The 21684-nt window shown below is 37.0% G+C and overlaps 1 protein-coding gene across 5 annotated transcripts in view; it reads left to right on the top strand.

Moving 5' to 3' along the window:
* The window catches only part of ARAP2 (ArfGAP with RhoGAP domain, ankyrin repeat and PH domain 2), a 188209-nt gene that overhangs the window by 2425 nt on the left and 164100 nt on the right, over window positions 1–21684 (top strand). For all 5 annotated transcript variants that reach the window (XR_011464504.1, XM_070372253.1, XM_070372252.1 and 2 more), the window contains exons 2-5: window positions 10728–10786; window positions 11842–11918; window positions 12581–12672; window positions 14367–14720. Coding sequence is in view for 4 of the 5 variants with exons in the window: in XM_070372253.1 (XP_070228354.1) it covers window positions 10728–10786; window positions 11842–11918; window positions 12581–12672; window positions 14367–14720 (582 nt within the window). In the remaining variant the exon portion in view is untranslated. The remainder of the gene's footprint in view (window positions 1–10727; window positions 10787–11841; window positions 11919–12580; window positions 12673–14366; window positions 14721–21684) is intronic.

Here is a 21684-nt window from a genome sequence, read left to right as displayed (position 1 = left end):
TGTTGATGATATATATAAGAAATGGAGTATTTCTTAGGAATGTAGAAAGTCACCAGTTTTTGTATACCATTGTAACTTTAGCATATTTTGCTATTTTTTGACACTTAAATGAGAGGGGTCTGCTGTGTCTTTGCAGGAATGGAATCTTTTTGGGAGCCATAAGGATAACTTCAGATAAAAACCATTGGGCTCAGGTTTTACTTAAGTTGTGTTATTTTTATACATTTTTGAGACTCTTTTGATGTTCATTTAGTTCTAAGTGTAAGCTTTGTAACATGTGAAAGGCTAGTTATTCACATTGTGATTCTTGAGTCTTTGAAAATGAGAACTGAAATAATGGTACAATTAGTAGTAAGCAGCTTAGCAGGCGGAGAAGGCGATGGCACCCCACTCCAGTATTCTTGCCTGGCAAATCCCATGGATGGAAGAGCCTGGTAGACTGCAGTCCATGGGATCACTAAGAGTCAGACACGACTGAGCGACTTCACTTTCACTTTTCACTTTCATGCATTGGAGAAGGAAATGGCAACCCACTCCAGTGTTCTTGCCTGGAGAATCCAAGGGATGGTGGAGCCTGGTGGGCTGCCGTCTGTGGGGTCACACAGAGTTGGACACGACTGAAGTGATTTAGCAGCAGCAGCAGGAGCAGCAGCAGCTGATTATGACAGTAAATGGTATCTATGGATTTCTGGTGATCAAATTATAAAACGAGAAAATAAATTATTTTCAGAACAGTGTTTTTCTTTGTGGTCCTTGCCTGAATTGCAAATAGTAATTGCAAGATTCTGCAGTGTTATAAATGAAACTGTAGATTATATAATCCAAGATTCTCTCTAGTCAAATAACATCTAAATGATATTTAGTATATTCCTTGATGTAGCATAGAATATATTTCTTTGTGGCCAGCAATTTTAACCTAATTTCTTTACTCACTAAACATTTTGTATAATTATTGAAAGGAACATGATTCTGGCTGTGTACCTGATGTGAGGTGCTTTGTTTCTATCTCCCTGGACATGTACCCCCAACCTCTACCCCTTGCCAAGTTAACTGATGCAGTTGATGGGTTCTCTTTGTCCGTGCATTAGGCTCCTTCTTTGAATTCTATCTGATCCTCTTGGGAAGGCTGGGTTGGGTGGGGCTATGCTGGTGGCTCAGACGGTAAAGCCTCTGCTTATAGTGAGGGAGACTTGGGTTCGATCCCTGGGTCAGAATGATCCTCTGGAGAAGGAAATGGCAACCCACTCCAGTACTCTTGCCTGGAAAATCCCATGGACCAAGGAGCATAGTAGGCTACAGTCCATGGGGTTGCATTAAGAGTCGGACGTAACCGAGCAACTTCACTTCACATGCTGGACCCTGGACCTCAGGATCACTTTGTAAGTCCTGTCTCTTGGGGTCTAGGTCAGAACTAGCCTTGAGCCAGTTCCTTCCTTATCAGCTCACCAGTAGGTCTCCCATAGAAGTCTCTAAGTAGAAAGCAAGTTCCACCAGCTGCCCTTCCCTGTGAGTCATAGGTGTGTCTTGTGAATCTTAATGATCCTTCCAGGAGGATCCTCCTTAGTACACAAAGCAGGAAGGATTCAGGTATCTTTTGCTATGAAAGAGGTACATTTCTTCTCCTCCTCCCTAGTTTAATGATTTTCATACATATTTCATGCAACTATTTTATCCTTGGTACAAGTCACAAAGCCCTGTCTTTTAGGTGTCATGCCTTTGAATATGTTGGGGAAGGAACAGTAAAGAAGCAAAGGTGGAGGCGAGGAGGGTGGTATGCAAGGGTGCACTGTGGTTGGAGTACATCTTTTGTAACATAAGACTGAAGACCTATGTTAACTGTTGAAGGGCATTTTTCAAAAGTATGTGTTCTAAACCTGAAGTCACCAGCCTTCTGAGAACTTTTTATTAAAAGTAAAAATCATAGATATTTTTCTCTGGATGTACATAGACATGATGATACAGACATTAAAAATGGATCTGCTACTTTAGACTTTAATGGTGAGACATGAACAAAAACATACAGACAAATAAACAACTGTTTGCTACATTGAATTAGAAAAATACTGAAATTCATCCCATCCTCATGTTCAAGAAAACCTTTATATGTCATGTAAATAGCAAAAAAAAAAAAAAAAAAAAATGCTTAGCATTGTAAAATTCAGATTTTTTCCTTTAAAATGGCTTTTTACAAATTCTATGAAAATGAGTTGATTATTTCAGTATTTGCAAAATTTTGACTTGAATGTCTATCAATAACAATGAATCAAACTTTTTAAAACCTATTTTTTTTTTTTGTCACACCCTTTTCCATGTACACTCTGACTCATGGCCCCAAGTATTCTGAACAAGTGACCACCTCCTCCCCTAATTTTACTCTGACTTAGCATTTCAGGGGGAAAGTAATGTTTGAGCCAAAAAAAAAATCCTTATACTACAAAAGCAAATGTAAAAGTTCAAGTCTAGCATTTTCTTGCTGTGTCACTTTAATCCTTTCTTTTTTTTTTAAATTTTATTTTATTTTTAAACTTCACAATATTGTATTAGTTTTGCCAAATATCGAAATGAATCCGCCACAGGTATACATGTTTGCTTTACAGTGTGTTGGTTTCCGCCATATAGCAACATGAATCAGCCATAGACATACATATGTTCCCTTCCTCTTGAACCTCCCTCCCATGCCATCCCACCCTCTAGATTGTCACAGAGCATTGGGTTGAGCTCCCTGAGTCATACAGCAAATTCCCACTGGCTATCTGGTTTACATAGGGTAATGTATATGTTTCAGTACTACTCTGTCCATTCGTCCCACATTCTCCTTCCCCTGCTATGTCCATAAATCTGTTCTGTCTGCATCTCTATTGCTGCCCTACAAATAGATTCATCAGTACCATTTTTCTAGGTAATGAATCAAAATTAATAGATAATCACTTGACTTACTGTTAGAGTATAAAGGTATCGTATCTGTGTGATACTTTCTACAAGTGAAGAGACATTTGTACTCTTTATTCATAATTTTGAAAGTCCTGCTTTGTTTGAAAAAATTTTTTTGAACTATAGCTTCTGCTAGTTGATGAAAAAAGTATTACAATAATGATGTAGGCTTTTGTGTTGTAATCCTTCTGTAATTTTTATTCTTATCCTAAGGACTGTTTTGGAATTTTGTAAATTGAGACTCAATTATTTGTTCATTATACATTTCATATTCTTCATCTGAGCTGTATTTAAGGCACCCTTGTGTTCTCTGAATTCAGATTTGTGTGATTTAGTTAGACATGCAGTTCAGTTCAGTTCAGTTCAGTCCCTCAGTCGTGTCTGACTCTTTGCGACCCCATGAATCGCAGCACGCCAGGCCTCCCTGTCCATCACCAACTCTGGGAGTTCACTCTAACTCACGTTCATCGAGTCAGTGATGCCATCTCATCCTCTGTCGTCCCCTTCTCCTCCTGCCCCCAATCCCTCCCAGCATCAGAGTCTTTTCCAATGAGTCGACTCTTTGCATGAGGTGGCCAAAGTACTGGAGTTTCAGCTTTAGCATCATTCTTTCCAAAGAAATCCCAGGGCTGATCTCCTTCAGAATGGACTGGTTGGATCTCCTTGCAGTTCAAGGGACTCTCAAGAGTCTTCTCCAACACCACAGTTCAGAAGCATCAATTCTTCGGCGCTCAGCCTTCTTCACAGTCCAACTCTCACATCCATACATGACCACTGGAAAAACCATAGCCTTGACTAGATGGACTTTTATGTAACCTCAAAACAGCTTTCCCCTGCTGCTAATGATTCCAGTGTTTTTCTTTTGAATTCAATTGTGTAATGACCTATAGTTAGTCTGTTGTAGTTAGTATGTTGCAAATTGTAAGAATTGTATTTTTTTAAAACAAACATTCTGTGTAAAGATATGGTCCATTTGGGGTGTGTAATTGATTATTGTTTTTGGCGTGGGTGTCATGCCCACATAATGGGTAAGTGTAGATTATAAAGAGAGATCTTTAACGTTAATTAGCATTTATGCCACTGCTTTTCTTGGCAATTTTAGTGATTTAAAAATATGAGAACAAATAACATCTGTAGGTAGTTGAAGATTCACTTTGGTAGTCAGTTATTTTTTTGAAACTTGGTTCACATAATGTTATTTTAAAGGTTGTTAACATCCATGCATGTATTTTATGCAGTATCTGCTGTATAGTAGTTTACTAAATGAAAAAAAATACAATTTATTCTGCTACTATGTTGTTGACACGTTTTTAGTCTTTCAAACGAAGAGTGTTCATACTTTTAAGGACTTTAAGAAGTAATAGTTCATATTATCACTTTACCAGGAAGACCAACCATTCTTTTCTCTAATTAATAAAACAGTTGTCTCATTCTAGCTGAGTGTTTGTGTTATGTAAGGCACACATTATGCTCTTTAAAAGCACCATCTCATTAACCCTTATGATATTCCTAGGCAGCAGACCTTGTTTTTATTCCCCTTTAGTAAATGAGGAAATTGGACTCAGGTCTGTTGAATAACTTGACCAAGATCACCAAAGCATAGTAACAAAACAGGATGATAGCTACTGCTTTTATTAATGGGTTTTTAATTTTTGCAAATCACCCATGCTTTATATTTCAAATTTAATAGCAATCTGCAGTTTCTAGGAAAATTGATGGGAGAATAATAGAGCAGAAAGGAAGGAGCATGGGCTTTGCACTCAGGATGGAATTCACCTTGAATGCTGGTTTTTGCCTTCTATTAGCTATGCCACTAGGAGAAGGCAATGGCAACCCACTCCAGTACTCTTGCCTGGAAAATCCCATGGGTGGAGGAGCCTGGTAGGCTACACTCCGTGGGGTCGCTAAGAGTCGGACACGACTGAGCGACTTCCTTTCACTTTTCACGTTCATGCATTGGAGAAGGAAATAGCAAGCCACTCCAGTGTTCTTGCCTGGAGAATCCCAGGGACAGGGGAGCCTGGTGGGCTGCCGTCGATGGGGTCGCACAGAGTCGGACATGACTGAAGCGACTTAGGAGCAGCAGCAGCAGCTATGCCACTTGGGCCAGAGAATCTCCTTTCCTTATTGGTAGGATTAGGACAGCAAGTTCTACCTCATCAGTCTATTAAGGAGATGAAATATGAGATGTAGATACATAAACCCGTAATAAAATGCTTTTGACATAATAGATATTAGAATATAAAATAGCTTGAGATAATTTATTTATAGATAAATGAGAATATAAATGGATAATCACCAGTTTTAAAAACAGCTTGTTTTCTGTGTTGAGCTAATTTTCATCTTCAGTAGATCAAATGAACTTGGTTGATAGATTTGGTAATTGCTTGCAGGTGGATACTGAATTGCAAAATCAATACAAATCATTGCATACTTTTTTCTTTATATTTATAAAAATTAAGGCAACAAAATATGCTTTAAAATACCACTAATGGATGTACTTAAAAGAGTTCAAAACCTTTTTTTTTTTTTTTAACTACTTTGCATGTTTTTTTTTCCAGTAAGTTAAAGTTAAGTTTTTTATTAAGCATGAAGGTTTTAAATAGGTCTTATAGAGCTACCGGAGAAGGCAATGGCACCCCACTCCAGTACTCTTGCCTGGAAAATCCCATGGAAGGAGGAGCCTGGTGGCCTGTAGTCCATGGGGTCGCTAAGAGTCAGACACGACTGAGTGACTTCACTTTCTCTTTTTACTTTCAAGCATTGGAGAAGGAAATGGCAACCCACTCCAGTGTTCTTGCCTGGAGAATCCCAGGGACGGGGGAGCCTGGTGGGCTGCCATCTATGGGGTCGCACAGAGTCGGACATGACTGAAGTGACTTAGCATAGTAGTAGTACTAGTAGTACTAGTAGTAGTAGTACTAGTAGTAGTATAGAGCTATGCTGCCTGAGTTTGAATCCCAGGTTTGTTACTTAAGAGCTGTGTGACTTTTGGAAAGTAACTGCTTTGTTTGCCAATTTTCTTCTTAAAAAGTGCATATAATTATAGCTCTTCTTTGGATGTTTGGGACTAAATGCACAGACATACACATTGTGAGTGTGTGTGTGTATTTATAAAATTTTGAGACCTGAGTCTGATATATAGTAAGTGCTCAATAATAATTAGAGGTATTTATTATTAGCAGAAGTTATCAAAGATGTAGAAAATTTGAGTGGTGTTCTAATCAGGGGTTCAAATTATTAATATATATTTATGTCAGTGACATACAAATTTGAGGAAATGATTATAGCCATATCACAGTGTCAAGAATCTGGAGATGAACAAATAAAGGATTAATTATTTTGCAACACTTAGATAAACTTGTATGCCCTCTCCTGTCACAGACAGCTTCTATCCTGACTTTAAATAATGATTATTACCCTCATACTTTAAAAAAATATTGTACCTCTTAAGTATATCCCAAACAATATGCTACAGTTTTGACTGTCTTGTGGACTTAAAAATGCAATCATATAGTAACTCTTCTTACTAAGCTCATGTTGCTTAACTTTGAAACTTCTCTGTGTTGATACATACAGTTGCAAACTATTTTCATTGCTGTATAATAATTCATTGTATGGCTATACCATGATATCCATTCTTCTATTATATTTCATATGCTCAACATATTCTAGTATTTTACATATAAACAATATACTTATATGTGTAAGTTTATAACTTACATAATAAAATAGACTGATGCTAATATATATGTTGATGAATTTTGACAAGTATGAATACCTATGTGAGCACTACCACAATAAGAATAGAGAACATTTCTACCACTCCTCAAAAATCACCTGTGCACATAGGTAGTAAATTATTCTATCACCTGCATTGGGCAACCACTGATTTCACTGTAAATTAGTTTTTGCTGTTTTAGGGTTTCATACAAATGATGTCATACAGCAAAAAACACTGTGTTTGATATCTTTTATTCAACCTGATGTTTTTGAGATGCATCCACGTGGCTGCATGTCAGTTTGTTGTTGTGGCTGTTGAATGTTGTTCTTTTGTGTGATTCTTCCACAGCTTCTTTTAACGTTTGCATGTTGACATGTACTTGAGTGGTTTTTCTTGGGGCACGTTCTACATGCATGTCTATTGAATATATACCTAAGAGTAAAGTTGCTGTCGTAGGATATTGCTTATGTTCCATTTTGGAAGGTAATACAAAGTGGTTCTCACCATTGAATGGTTATGCCTACTTACTTTAACACCAGCGGCGTATGTGTTTTCCTTTTGTCTCATACCCTCAACAGCATTTTGTTATTTAAAAAATTTTAGCTGTACAGGTGGGTGGGTAGTGATATTTCATTGTTTTTTTTTTTTTTTTTTTAACGTCTCTGCTTTTTATTTATTTATTTATCTTTACTTTACAATATTGTATTGGTTTTGCCATATATCAACATGCATCCGCCATGGGTGTACACACATTCCCCATCCTGAACTCCCCTCCTGCCTCCCTCTCCATACCTCCCTCTGGGTCATCCCAGTGCACCAGCCCCAAGCTTCCTGTATCCTGCATTGAACCTGGACTGGTGATTTGTTTCTTATATGATATTATACATGTTTTAATGCCATTCTCTCAAATCATCCCCCGCTCCCTCTCCCACAGAGTCCAAAAGACTGTTCTATACATTGGTGTCTCTTTTGCTGTCTCGCACACAGGGTTGTCGTTACCATCTTTCTAAATTACATATATATGCGTTAGTTTACTGTATTGGTGTTTTTCTTTCTGGCTTACTTCACTCTGTATAATAGGCTCCAGTTTCATCCACCTCATCAGAACTGATTCAAGTGTATTCTTTTTAATGGCTGAGTAATACTCCATTGTGTATATGTACCACTGCTTTCTTATCCATTCATCTGCTGATGGACATCTAGGTTGCTTCCATGTCCTGACTACTGTAAACAGTGCTGTGATGAACATTGGGGTACACGTGTCTCTTTCAATTCTGGTTTCCTCGGTGTGTATGCCCAGCAGTGGGATTGCTGGGTCGTATGGCAGTTCTAATTCCAGTTTTTTAAGGACTCTCCACACCGTTCTCCGTAGTGGCTGTACTAGTTTGCATTCCCACCAACAGTGTAAGAGGGTTCCCTTTTCTCCACACCCTCTCCAGCATTTATTGCTTATAGACTTTTGGATCGCAGCCATTCTGACTGGTGTGAAATGATACCTCATTGTGGTTTTGATTTTCATTTCTCTGATAATGAGTGATGTTGAGCATCCTTTCATGTGTTTGTTAGCCATCTGTATGTCTTCTTTGTAGAAATGTCTATTTAGTTCTTTGGCCCATTTTTTGATTGGGTCGTTTATTTTTCTGGAATTGAGCTGCAGGAGTTGCTTGTATATTTTTGAGATTAGTTGTTTGTCAGTTGCTTCATTTGCTATTATTTTCTCCCATTCTGAGGTCTGTCTTTTCACTTTGTTTATAGTTTCTTTTGTTGTGCAGAAGCTTTTAATTTTAATTAGATCCCATTTGTTTATTTTTGCTTTTATTTCCAGTATTCTGGGAGGAGGGTCATAGAGGATCCTGCTGTGATGTATGTCGGAGAGTGTTTTGCCTGTGTTCTCCTCTAAGATTTTTACAGTTTCTGGTCTTATGTTTAGATCTTTAATCCATTTTGAGTTTATTTTTGTGTATGGTGTTAGAAAGTGTTCTAGTTTCATTCCTTTACAAATGGTTGACCAGTTTTCCCACCACCACGTGTTAAAGAGATTGTCTTTTCTCCACTGTATATTCTTGCCTCCTTTGTCAAAGATAAGGTGTCCATAAGTGCATGGGTTTATCTCTGGGCTTTCTATTTTGTTCCATTGATCTATATTTCTGTGTTTGTGCCAGTACCATACTGTCTTGATGACTGGCTTTGTAGTAGAGCCTGAAGTCAGGCAGGTTGATTCCTCCAGTACCATTCTTCTTTCTCAAGATTGCTTTGGTTATTCGAGGTTTTTTGTATTTCCATACAAATTGTGAAATTATTTGTTCTAGCTCTGTGAAAAATACCATTGGTATAGCTTGATAGGCATTGCATTAAATCTATAGATTGCTTTGGGTAGTATACTCATTTTTACTATATTGATTCTTCTGATCCATGAACATGGTATATTTCTCCATCTATTAGTGTTCTCTTTGATTTCTTTCATCAGTGTTTTATAGTTTTCTATATATAGGTCTTTATTTTCTTTAGGCAGATATATTCCTAAGTCTTTTACTCTTTTCATTGCAATGGTGAATGGAATTGTTTCCTTAATTTCTCTTTCTATTTTCTCATTATTAGTGCATAGGAATGCAAGGGATTTCTGTGTGTTGATTTTATATCCTACAACTTTACTATATTCATTGATTAACTCTAGTAATTTCCTGGTAGAGCCTTTAGGGTTTTCTATGTAGAGGATCATGTTATCTGCAAACAGTGAGAGTTTTACTTCTTCTTTTCCAATTTGGATTCCTTTTATTTCTTTTTCTGCTCTGATTGCTGTGGCCAAAACTTCCAAAACTATGTTGAATAGTAGTGGTGAGAGTGGGCACCCTTGTCTTGTTCCTGACTTTAGAGGAAATGCTTTCAATTTTTCACCATTGAGGATAATGTTTGCTGTGGGTTTGTCATATATAGCTTTTATTATGTTGAGGTATGTTCCTTCTATTCCTGCTTTCTGGAGAGTTTTTATCATAAATGGATGTTGAATTTTGTCAAAGGCTTTCTCTGCATCTATTGAGATAATCATATGGTTTTTCTTTTTCAATTTGTTAATGTGGTGTATTACATTGATTTGCAGATATTGAAGAATCCTTGCATCCCTGGGATAAAGCCCACTTGGTCATGGTGTATGGTCTTTTTAATGTGTTGTTGGATTCTGATTGCTAGAATTTTATTAAGGATTTTTGCATTTATGTTCATCAGTGATATTGGCCTGTAGTTTTATTTTTTTGTGGCATCTTTGTCAGGTTTTGGTATTAGGGTGATGGTGGCCTCATAGAATGAGTTTGGAAGTTTACTTTTCTCTGCAATTTTCTTGAAGAGTTTGAGTAGGATAGGTGTCAGCTCTTCTCTAAATTTTTGATAGAATTCAGCTGTGAAGCTGTCTGGACCTGGGCTTTTATTTGCTGGAAGATTTCTGATTACAGTTTCAATTTCTGTGCTTGTGATGGGTCTGTTAAGATTTTCTATTTCTTCCTGGTCCAGTTTTGGAAAGTTGTACTTTTCTAAGAATTTGTCCATTTCTTCCACGTTGTCCATTTTATTGGCATATAATTGCTGATAGTAGTCTCTTATGATCCTTTATATTTCTGTGTTGTCTGTTTTGATCTCTCCATTTTCATTTCTAATTTTATTGATTTGATTTTTCTTCCTTTGTTTCTTGATGAGCCTGTATTGCTATGACCTTTCCCCTTAGCACTGCTTACATATTTTCAATTATACTCTTAGAACTAGACAGATTTTGATTAAGTACTGTGAAGCTAAGACAAAAACATCATAAATACTTCAGCAAATATGTTCACTTGCTTTTATGAATTATAAAAAGTGAGAAGCAAATACTTGTAAAATCCATTAAAATCACTTTCTTTAAGGCTATTTAGAAAAACACATTTATGGAATGTGGCCATTGTATTTTAGTAAAATAAAACTTATTTTTGAATATTTGTTTTTCTACCAAAGAAAATATATGTGTCTATAATTAATCCTTACTCAAGATAGTAACATGTGGTTTACATATGTGTTTTAATGGCTCTATTTTTCCCTTTGCTTTAAGCTATTTCCGTGAGAGAAGAAATGTTGCTACCTCAACTGGAAAATCTGTGACACAGCAAAGTGAGTCTCCTATTTTAAAGTCTGTAAATTAGGTAGTACTCATTTGATAGTCTTATATGTGTTAAAATCACAATCAAGAAGGCAACCCACCTGTGGAATAGGGAGTAGTGGGAATAACTCTCTACCAGGGTTCATAGTACTCCAGACACTTTTAAAAGTGAATGAATGAAAAACAGTAATTAATATACATGCAGACTCCTGGAAATTTGCACATGTTAATATAAAATTTTTTTCTACAGTCTTCGTTTATTATTAACCACAGTCAAAGGCATTTAACTAAGTTATGTGGTTTCCGAGTCTGAACTACAGGGTGTATATTTATGGAAAGTAATTTTGCCATGGTAACAAGGAAGGGTGACATTCATTGCTGTGGTCAACTGCTCACTAACAGAGGCTTTTCTTTCTTGTTTTTGAAAATTCTGCTTATGCAAGTTCAGGAACATTCTTCTCAATGATAAGTTAGCAAGCTCTTGGTTAGTGAGCCTTTAAAAGAGTTTGCAACAGCAGAAAATGGAAATGTTAAGAATTCTTTATTGTAGATCTGTGTAATTCAGGGATAGTGGAAATTCTCTTGAAATAATTTATATCCAGGTGTGCTAGCAGTTATGGTGTTAGAGGGATTATATTAAGTGGATTCTGGCATTTTGAATGCTATTAATATCTAGCTGTCAGTGAACTTTTAATGATCATTTGTGGAAAATTACAGTAAAGATTAATTTTCTGCCATTATTTAGAAATTAACATTATAAATATATTGTGACAGTTTCCATTGTATGGGGAAATGTGTTTAATTATGTGGATCTTTGAGGTTAGCAAGAACAAATATGACACATCACACTTGTGATATATCTTAGTTGTGAAGTGAGGGATGTCTACAGAAAGAAAACCACAGTTAGAGTTGATTTGGAGGTAAGAATTATGAGCGTAATTTGGACTCTTAGAATAAAGCTGAAATTGTGATATTGTTATGAAATAATTAAATACATGCTTTTGTAAAAAAAAAAAAAATCACATTATTCTCATCTTTCCATCTCATTCTGTCATTCCCCCAAAAGATACAAATGAGGAGAATTCATCTTCCATTCTACCTTATGGAGAGACCTTTCTCCTCCAGAGACTAGAAAATTCCAAGGTTAGTCCTATACATTTTAATTTTTTTCCATATTCAGTTCTTTGCTTTTCTGCCTTTACATGCCTCTTCATTTTCCTTTAAGCTGTTTGAAGAATGTGTTATATGGAATAAAAATTTCTAGTGAGTAAATTTCTGTTCAGTAAAATCATGGTAAATTGATATCTTAAAATATATATTACAAAAACACATTTTAGTTTGTTTTTAGGGATACAGATCAATGAGTTTTCAAAATTTACCACAAGGTACTTTAAAAAAAGAGAAAAGAAAAACTCCATTAAAAAGTAAAGCAAACTGACAGAAGCCCTTGATTTTACTTTTCCTTATATCCAAATACAGACAGACTTCTATTTCCTCTCCAGAACTTTTGCTCTTTTGGTATTTTATTTGTTGGTCAAGATTAAGTTGGAAGACAAAAAATAAGTGGGAAAGTAAATCAGGTTTTAGCATCTTATGTTCTTAGTTGAAAATATGTACTAATGATTTAAATAAAATACTGAAGGCATCAAAAGACTGTGTTTACTTTTGTCTCACTAATTAAGTTGTTTTTGTTGAAAATTGAGCTAAACAATAGACATTTGCTTAATAAAACTAAACCCAAATGCTGTGGATCTTTGTAGAATATTGTGACCCTGAAAAAAATATATATATATTCTTTTTTATAGAAGAGATCTATAAAGAATGAATTTTGGACCCAGGAAGAAACACTCAAAGGGGAAACAACTACTGAAAGAAACTCATTTTTTGTCAAATCAAGGTATGAGGACATGATTGATGATGATTAATTCTTTTGAATAGAATGTTATACACGATTCATTGTTCAACTCTTGTTCATATTTCTAAGAAAATAATTTATATTGGAAATTTCAAATCCTTTATTTTGATAACAGCATTCATTTTAATAATTTAGAGTCTGTAAATTGATTCTATAATCTATAGCACACTATTTTTGTCTTTTCATATTTGAAACCATTTTCTGCTTTTCAGAGTGGCAAATATGTGGTAACTATGTTTGCATTTTAAAGACAGGAAGTTACCTCAATATGAAGAAGAAAGGGGCAATGCCAAAAATGTCACTATGTGAGATACAGAATTTTTACAGATGTAATGTAGAAGTTCAGCAGTGATAAGCAGCTTGAAAATTATCCAGTTATTTGGATCAACATGAGGTTAAACAGAGTATGTAAGGCACCAAGTTAAATTTTACTTTTCCTCTCAGTTTTATTAGCACTTGATATAGTGCATCATTACCTAACATTTGTCTTCTGGTTTATGCTTTATTCTCAAAGGCTGACACTGTTGAGGGTTTCTTTAAATTGGAATAAATAATTGAGTATCTTCAGTAAGCATTTGAACCTATTACAATGCAGAATATGGAGGGAGCCAAATTAATCCTTCTTTAAGGAAGCAGTGGTGGCTCAACATTAAAAAATCCACCTGCCAATGCAGGAGACACAGGAGATGCAGGTTCGATTCCTGGGTCAGGAAGATCCCCTGGAGGAGGGCATGGCAACCCACTCCAGTATTCTTGCCTGGAGAATGCCGTGGATTCTCCCATGGACAGAGGAACCTGGTAGGCTACAGTGCATAGGGTCACAAAGAGTTGGACATGATTGAAGTAACTGAGCACTCAGACACGCGCACAAGGAAGCGGTGGTTTTTAGAACTCCATGTCCAGAAGGATGTAATTTGACCTCTCAGCCTATCTGTTTCATTGATTAGCAAAAACTTCTTTGTACTGAGTTTTGTTATACATAAATGGCTGAGCGAGTCTGTTTTTTCTTAAATCTATAGGAAAGTAATTAGCAATTGTGTATTCCCATAAATATTACGCATTACACAGCTTTTACCTTCTGATGTCCTGGACCTTTCTTGTTTTTTATTAGCTACTTTCTAAGTCTAGTTTTTCCTCATCTAGTTTTTTTCCTTAATCTTGCAAAATAATACTAAAGATTTCACTTTGTTTTATTGCATGATGATGGAGCAGAGGGTCTTTGGAGTCCTTTTATGGAGAGGCAGAGAAAGGACAACAAGTGGAAATAAGATCTCCAGTGTCTCTCTTCACAATGTTGTGGTTCATGATCTTGCCTGTTAAGTGGCTGACCACATACTGGTGCTGGTGAAGTTTAAATTGTGATGCAGAGAACACGGCAGTCTCCATCCTTAGTACTTACACTCAACCCCCCAAATAAACAGATCAGATTAAATGATACATAAAAGAAAAAGACACTACTTCTTATAGTATATGAATCCGTATTCAAATATATCTTAGGATAATGAGAGAGTTCTATTTTTCTCAAAGAGTTTTGAAGATTATCCAGAAGCATTAATTGAGCTCAGATTTTCTTGGCCTTAAATTTCTGTAATTGGTTGTTAATAAGTAGAAAAAGTCATCTATGGCTTGTCACATACAGTACTAGGAAGTATTAACACCATTCTTTTTCCATTTAGCATATATGATAACAGGACGGAAAATATAAGTGAAAACAAAGTAGAAGATATTTGGATACCTCGAGAGGACAAAAGCAATCTTCCTATAGACTCTGCTTCAGAATCAGAGTATTCAACAGTAGAAGAATGCTTTCAGAGTTTAAGAAGAAAAAATTCAAAGCCATCTAAATCAAGGACTCAAAAAGCAGCAAATTTGGACCCTGTTAATAGGCACAGTTATCCACTAAGCTCAACAAGTGGAAATGCTGATTCACCAGTTATTTCCTCAAATGTAATATCTCCCTATGCCTGTTTTTATGGATCATCTACAAGGAAGGTTAAATCCGGATGGCTTGACAAACTCTGTCCCCAAGGGTATGTGTTCTTTCTTTTTTTCCTTAAGGGCTTATTAAAAAAAAATTCAAGTGTATCCATTTCTAAACCTACTAGGTTGCTGCTGCTCCTCCCCACCCCACCCGTATGCATACAGAAACAGTTTTGAGAGACTTTTGATAACATTTTTGCAAATGCTGTTTCTTTAGATATATGAGGGACATGTGCCATGTACTGTATGGAATTCTGGGCTAAAAGATTCTGAAAGCAAATTAAAACTGAAAGTCCTAATTTCACATCTAGATCCTTAATGTTAGTTTCTAACTTTGCACCAAAATGGGCTACCCTGTGTTTCAATTTGTAGCAAAGAAAAACAACACAGATTGAGTTAGTATTACTCTGCCCACACTGTTTGGCTTTTGCTCATGTTATAACAGTGTTCTGTTTGGGAATACAAGGGTTATTGTAGTTAGGGAAAAGTAGGTCATTGTTAGATATTAGGCTTCACTGTTACAGATATATTGTTTTGAGTTTTGAATGTTGCACAAAAGGTCAGAGTCCCTTGAATATTATACTTTTAAAACAGATTTATCATTTCAGATGTTGACAAAGAAACTTCTGTCTTTAAGCATTTTACAGTACTGAGAAATCTTTGGAGAGGGATTATGTTTAATTAGAATTGTTTTCTGAATTTTGAGTGTCCTTTTGAAATATTTACTGGAAATGCTTCTCATGGATTATTAAATTATTTTGGGATTAAGAAGAGGTGGCAAGAATACACAGAAGAACTGTACAAAAAAGATCTTCATGACTCAGGTAATCATGATGATGTGATCACTCATCTAGAGCCAGACATCCTGGAATGTGAAGTCAAGTGGGCCTTAGGAAGCATCACTATGAACAAAGCTAGTGGAGGTGACGGAATTCCAGTTGAGCTATTTCAAATCCTGAAAGATGATGCTATGAAAGTGCTGCACTCAATATGCCAGCAAATTTGGAAAACTCAGCTGTGGCCACAGGACTGGAAGAGGTCAGTTTTCATTCCAATCCCAAAGAAAGGCAATACCAAAGAATGCTCAAACTACCGCACAATTGCACTCATCTCACACGCTGGTAAAGTAATGCTCAAAATTCTCCAAGCCAGGCTTCAGCAATATGTGAACTGTGAACTTCCAGATGTTCAAGCTGGTTTTAGAAAAGGCAGAGGAACCAGAGACCGAATTGCCAACATCCACTGGATTGTGGAAAAAGCAAGAGAGTTCCAGAAAAACATCTATTTCTGCTTTATTGACTATGCCAAAGCCTTTAACTGTGTGAATCACAATAAACTGGAAAATTCTTCAAAGATGGGAATACCAGACCACCTGACCTGCCTCTTGACAAACCTGTATGCAGGTCAGGAAGCAACAGTTAGAACTAGACATGGAACAACAGACTGGTTCCAAATAGGAAAAGGAGTACATCAAGGCTGTATATTGTCACCCTACTTATTTAACTTATATGCAGAATACATCATGAGAAACGCTGGGCTGGAAGAAGCACAAGCTAGAATCAAGATTGCTGGGAGAAATATCAATAACCTCAGATATGCAGATGACACCATCCTTATGGCAGAAAGTGAAGAGGAACTAAAGACCCTCTTGATGAAAGTGAAAGAGGAGAGTGAAAAAGTTGGCTTAAAGCTCAACATTCAGAAAACTAAGATCATGGCATCCAGTCCCATCACTTCATGGCAAATAGATGGGGAAACAGTGGAAACAGTGGCTGACTATTTTTTTGGGCTCCACAATCACTGCAGATGGTGATTGTAGCCATGAAATTAAAAGACACTTACTCCTTGGAAGGAAGGTTATGACCAACCTAGAAAGCATATTAAAAAGCAAAGACATTACTTTGCCAACAAAGGTCCATCTACTCAAGGCTATGGTTTTTCCAGTGGACATGTATGGATGTGAGAGTTGGACTATAAAGAAAGCTGAGTGCTGAAGAATTGATGCCTTTTAACTTTGGTGTTAGAGAAGACTCTTGAGAGTCCCTTGGACTGTAAGGAGATCCAACCAGTCCATCCTAAAGGAGATTAGTCCTGAGTGTTCATTGGAAGGACTGATGTTGAAGGTGAAACTCCAGTACTTTGGCCACCTCATGCGAAGAGCTGAGTCATTGGAAAAGACCCTGATGCTGGGAAAGATTGAGGGCAGGAGGAGAAGGGAATGACAGAGGATGAGATTGTTGGATGGCATCACCCACTCAGTAGACATGGGTTTGGGCAAACTCTGGGAGTTGGTGATGTACAGGGAGGCCTGGTGTGCTGCAGTTCATTGGGTCACCAAAAGTTGGACATTACTGAGCAACTGAACTGAACTGAAGTCTCTCCTGTTTAAGTTGATGTGGTATGCATCCTTATGTTGTGCTGGTTATCTCTACTCTTCCCTTGAAAAGATGCATCATTTCTAGAAAGCATTGTTTTCACCTAAAATAAAATTTATTAGCAAAAAAATTTCCAGAAGAACAATTAGTTGACTAATGGGAGAAGAAATAGTATTTCTTAAGAAAGAAAAAAACCATGCTGAGCACTTTTGTGGTTAGTAGTGATATAGTTAATATTTCAGCAAATCAGATATAGACTAAACTGAAGCAGAGTACTTCTTAGTATCAGGTATTTTTGTCACCTTTCTGGTTCCATTAGGGTGACAAAATAGTCAGATGTGTCTGTTTTCATCAATCATCAATATTATTGGTAAATGCATAGTCAGATTGCAAAGGTATGAGTCATTACTCAAATATACACACTGGCAGAATGAAGCAGTGAGCTGGAATAGTCTCAGATCTCTCATTTCTGTAGAACTTAAATGATTAGGGAGATCCCAGCCCTCTCTAAGCATCACTGGAAGATTTAGCAAACTCTTACAGAGCCCCCAGCAGCTGTGATTTCCTGTGTGATCTCTGATGGCACCTTGCTCTTGCAGGGTTAGTATGTTTATGCTCCAGGCACCTGAGAAAGCTTCACCATTAACTGGTCACCTCTGGGACAGTTAGAATGTTATCAGAACTCTGACTTTCATCCTTTCTATTCTGAACCAGCCTAAGGTTAGAAGATGTAATTTTTTGAGATTTTTATTTTTCCATTTTAGGCAAAATAATTGAGTTTTCTGACTTGAGAGTCTTTTCCCAGTAGACCAGAATGCAGCTAGGAAAGTAAACAAAGGAGCTTGTTATATCACCAAGAAATTTGAAAGCTCTTCTCTATGATTATATTACTAAAACTTAAGAGAATTATGTGTAATTGGCCAAGAAGCCTGTGTTTATTAGACCATAAGTAGAATTTCCTTTTTTTTTTTTTTCTCATTAGACTCTGTAGGCTGTGGTGAGGGAGAAGGCACTGGCACCCCACTCTAGTACTCTTGCCTGGAAAATCCCATGGACGGAGGAGTCTGGTAGGCTGCAGTCCATGGGGTCGCTAAGAGTCGTGTCACTTTCTCTTTTCCCTTTCATGCATTGGAGAAGGAAATGGCAACCCATTGTAGTACTCTTGCCTGGAGAATCCCAGGGATGGGGGAGCCTGGTGGGCTGCCGTCTGTGGGGTCGCACAGAGTTGGACACGATTGAAGCAACTTAGCAGCAGCAGCAGCAGCAGGCTGTGGTGAGAGCGGTTGATGCTCATTACTTAGACAAAATGATGCCTATCCATTGCTTATGCAGAGGTTGCTGAGCTTTATCTCATGGCCACACATCTCTTTGGTGCAGGTGGCAGTGATTTTGATGGTGTTCTAAATTCTGTAGAGAAAGTATTAGCAACTTTTTTCTGTAAAAGCTCAGATAATACATACTTTAATCTTTATAGCCATATGATGTCTGTGGGAGCTCAGTAACTCAGCTATTGGAGCATGAAAGCAGCTGCAGAGAAGGTGTAAACTGATGAATGAGGCTGTGTTTCAATGAAAATTTATTTATAAACCCATCTGATGGGCCATGTTTGGCTTGTGGGACATAAGAGCGTAAAACTGATTCAGTGGTGTGGCTGAAAGCTCATACCAGCTTCCTCCATCTCCCTTGGGCCCCATGTTGAATATTATAACCTAGATTACAGAAGGGGAAAGCTGCTTTATTATTCTATCAAGTCTGGATCTAATCAGAAGCAGAATCCCTTTTTGAGGGCCTTTGCACTTCTTCTTTCAGCCCTGTGTGCTTGTAGCCAGAGAACAACATGGCTTATACCTTACCTTCCTCAAGGTCTTGCTCTAAAGTCTCCTTTGCATTGAGGCCCTGACACTAAAGTTAATATTATCACTTCCCCCTCTCCCAATACCCCATCACTCCCTTAACTGCTTTGTTTTTCTCATCGCTCATACACTAGCATTTATTTAATGCATAAATGCTCCATGGGGACACTCATCTCTATTGGATTTTGTTTACTGCAGTATCCTCAGCAGCTGGAAGGTTGCCTGGCAGTGGTAGATAACTCAGTGTTTGTTGTTGGAAAACACCTAGTGTTAGACATCATTTCTTTTCAGTTTTCCTAAAACATCAATTTTTTAAAAAATTTATAGTAATGTAATAAAAACTAAACTTCAAACACTGTAGTGATTGTAAATCTATCTATTCTATTGATAATGCTGGTGTACATCAGCAGAGCAAGGACTCTCAGTGTGCTTATTGAAATTCTGTTTAATTTCTTAAGACAAGTACAAGTGTTGTCAGAACACAGTTTAAAGCAAATAATAGCCATACTCAGTTATCCTTTTCCAAGTAATGTTTAAAACTGTCCTCAGTCATGAGTGACATTAAACAAAGTAATCAAATTCATAATCTGGATTTATTTCACATGATTGAGTGTCTGTTTGCTTTGAAATGGAAATGCCAGTTCTGAATCAATACACCGTATGTGATAACTGCCCAATATTTAGTAAGAAAATAATTGTATAATACCATGCAACTAGAGAACTATGGAAACACTTCCAGCTGAGCTTAAAGTATGAAATTTATTTAAGTATTTGAGTGAACTAATTATAATACAGATTTATATTATTGGTTTTAGAAAATAAATGAAGAAAAACTTAGTAAAATGTTAAACTTGGGCCTGTTATTAGTGTTTCAAACAGGTCAAGCAAATGAAAAAATAAATAGTCTTTTGTGTTTTAAAAAAAAACAAAACTACTGGTTTTGAGGATGAAATACCAAGTCTCTTTCCTTCCTCTTTCCTATTTGTAACTCATAAGCTCAAGCTTTTCAGTAAGTCTGAGTAGATGCAAATATGGAAGACTGGATAGAATTTATTACAAAATTTCCTAAATATAGGACTCAGAGGAAGAGTCCTGTGAATTGCTATAAAGAAAAGAGAAACATGGTTGAATGTGCTTCTGGGAGAAGCACAATTGAAATATCCAAGAATATCTGCAATTAGAAAACCCATTGACTTCTTAACCTACTGTTTCCTAAGAATGTTTGTGTGTTCAGTATTTGGTATAATGCACCAAGCATATTTATAAAAAAATGCAATGTATCTCAAGGAATTTACATTTTATTTCCCAAGATGTTTAAGAACTTTTTTCTTGTTGTTGGTCTTCAGTCACTAAGTCGTGTCTGACTCTTTGCGACTCCATGATCTGCAGCACACCAGGCTTAATTCTTCTTTAAAAAATTATTCATTTTTTAACTATAGAGAAGCATTGTGTAGAAATCTGAGTCTGGGGCAGCAGGAGCTGAACATTTGAGGCTAATCCAGCAATGTGTGAATATAATACACTTAAACTATGGAAGAATACAATGAGCAAAATGTGTTCCTTGTCTTTTTTGTGTCTTCCTCTTAAGGCAGAAAAAAATACAAAGAAAGATAAACTCAGAAGACAAAGTATAACAGTTGGTACAGAAAGGTCCACAGAGAACAGAATCATGAGGTTACAGAGGGGCTGAGAAAACATTTCTTCAAAGATCATCTCGGGAGGAGGAATACCAGCTCAATGACCTTTGGAAAATGCCAGTTAAAACCATTTTAACTGGCATTTCTAGCTAAGTACTTTTCAGACTAGAGGGAGTGAAAAGGCACTGATATAGGTGATATCTGTATGTGCTGAAGTCTATGAGATAAATAGAGGGATTAGTTGAAGTTATTTTATGGAAGAAACAAATTAGGCTTTAGGATCAGGAGGGAAAATCAGGCAGAGAATTACATGTCCAGGTTGAACACAGAACTAGGGAAAGGGAAAAAGCCAGAGGTCAAATATCAAAAAAGGGGGCAAATCCCAAGCAGTGGTTGAGGGATCACTTAGAAGCCAGTAACCCAGGACTTGGAGGATACTGGAGCTTCTACTGTAGGTTCCTTTGTCAGAGCTGACTTCCAAGACAGTGCCCAGGGTCTCCAAGGCTGCTTCTGTGGAGTGACTCTCTGCCTGCTCTGTAGTGGGTGGGGACCTCCAGCCTCCCCACAATGCTGTCCTGTAGTCAGCCTTTCAGTGAAAAGCAGATGTAATGGAAAATTGACAAGTCTCTGACCAAAGTGAAAGTCATTCAGTCGTGTTCAACTCTTTGTGACCCCATGGACTATATATAGTCCATTGAATTCTCTAGGCCAGAATACAGGAGTAGGTAGTCTTTCCCTTCTCCAGGGGATCTTCCCAACCCAGGGATTGAACACAGGTCTCCTGCATTGCGGGTGGATTCTGTAACCAGGTGAGCCATAAGGAAAGCCCAAGAATACTGGAGTGGGTAGCCTATCCCTTCTCCAGCGGATCTTCCTGAATCAAACTGGGGTCTCCTGAATTGCAGGCAGATTCTTTACAACTGAATTATCAGGGAAGCTGACACCTTTTGAACCTGAAGTTGAATCTTAAATCTCTGACAAAAAGTATTTTTTTATACCGGAAACTATTGGCCATTTCTCAAACCACACATCACTTGTGAAGAATGTGCCAAGCTACTAAAAAGTTTCCCAATTTTATCTGTAGTTTGAGGAGAAAATTTTTAGTTTTAATGTTTATTAAAATAGCGTAACTATTTTCTGTCAGTCTAG

Source organism: Bos mutus, chromosome 6 (genome assembly GCF_027580195.1).
Source record: "Bos mutus isolate GX-2022 chromosome 6, NWIPB_WYAK_1.1, whole genome shotgun sequence".
Classification (NCBI taxonomy): Eukaryota; Metazoa; Chordata; class Mammalia; order Artiodactyla; family Bovidae; genus Bos; species Bos mutus.
Note: the sequence above shows the minus strand (reverse complement) of the source record. Positions and strands in the feature narration are given on the sequence as shown.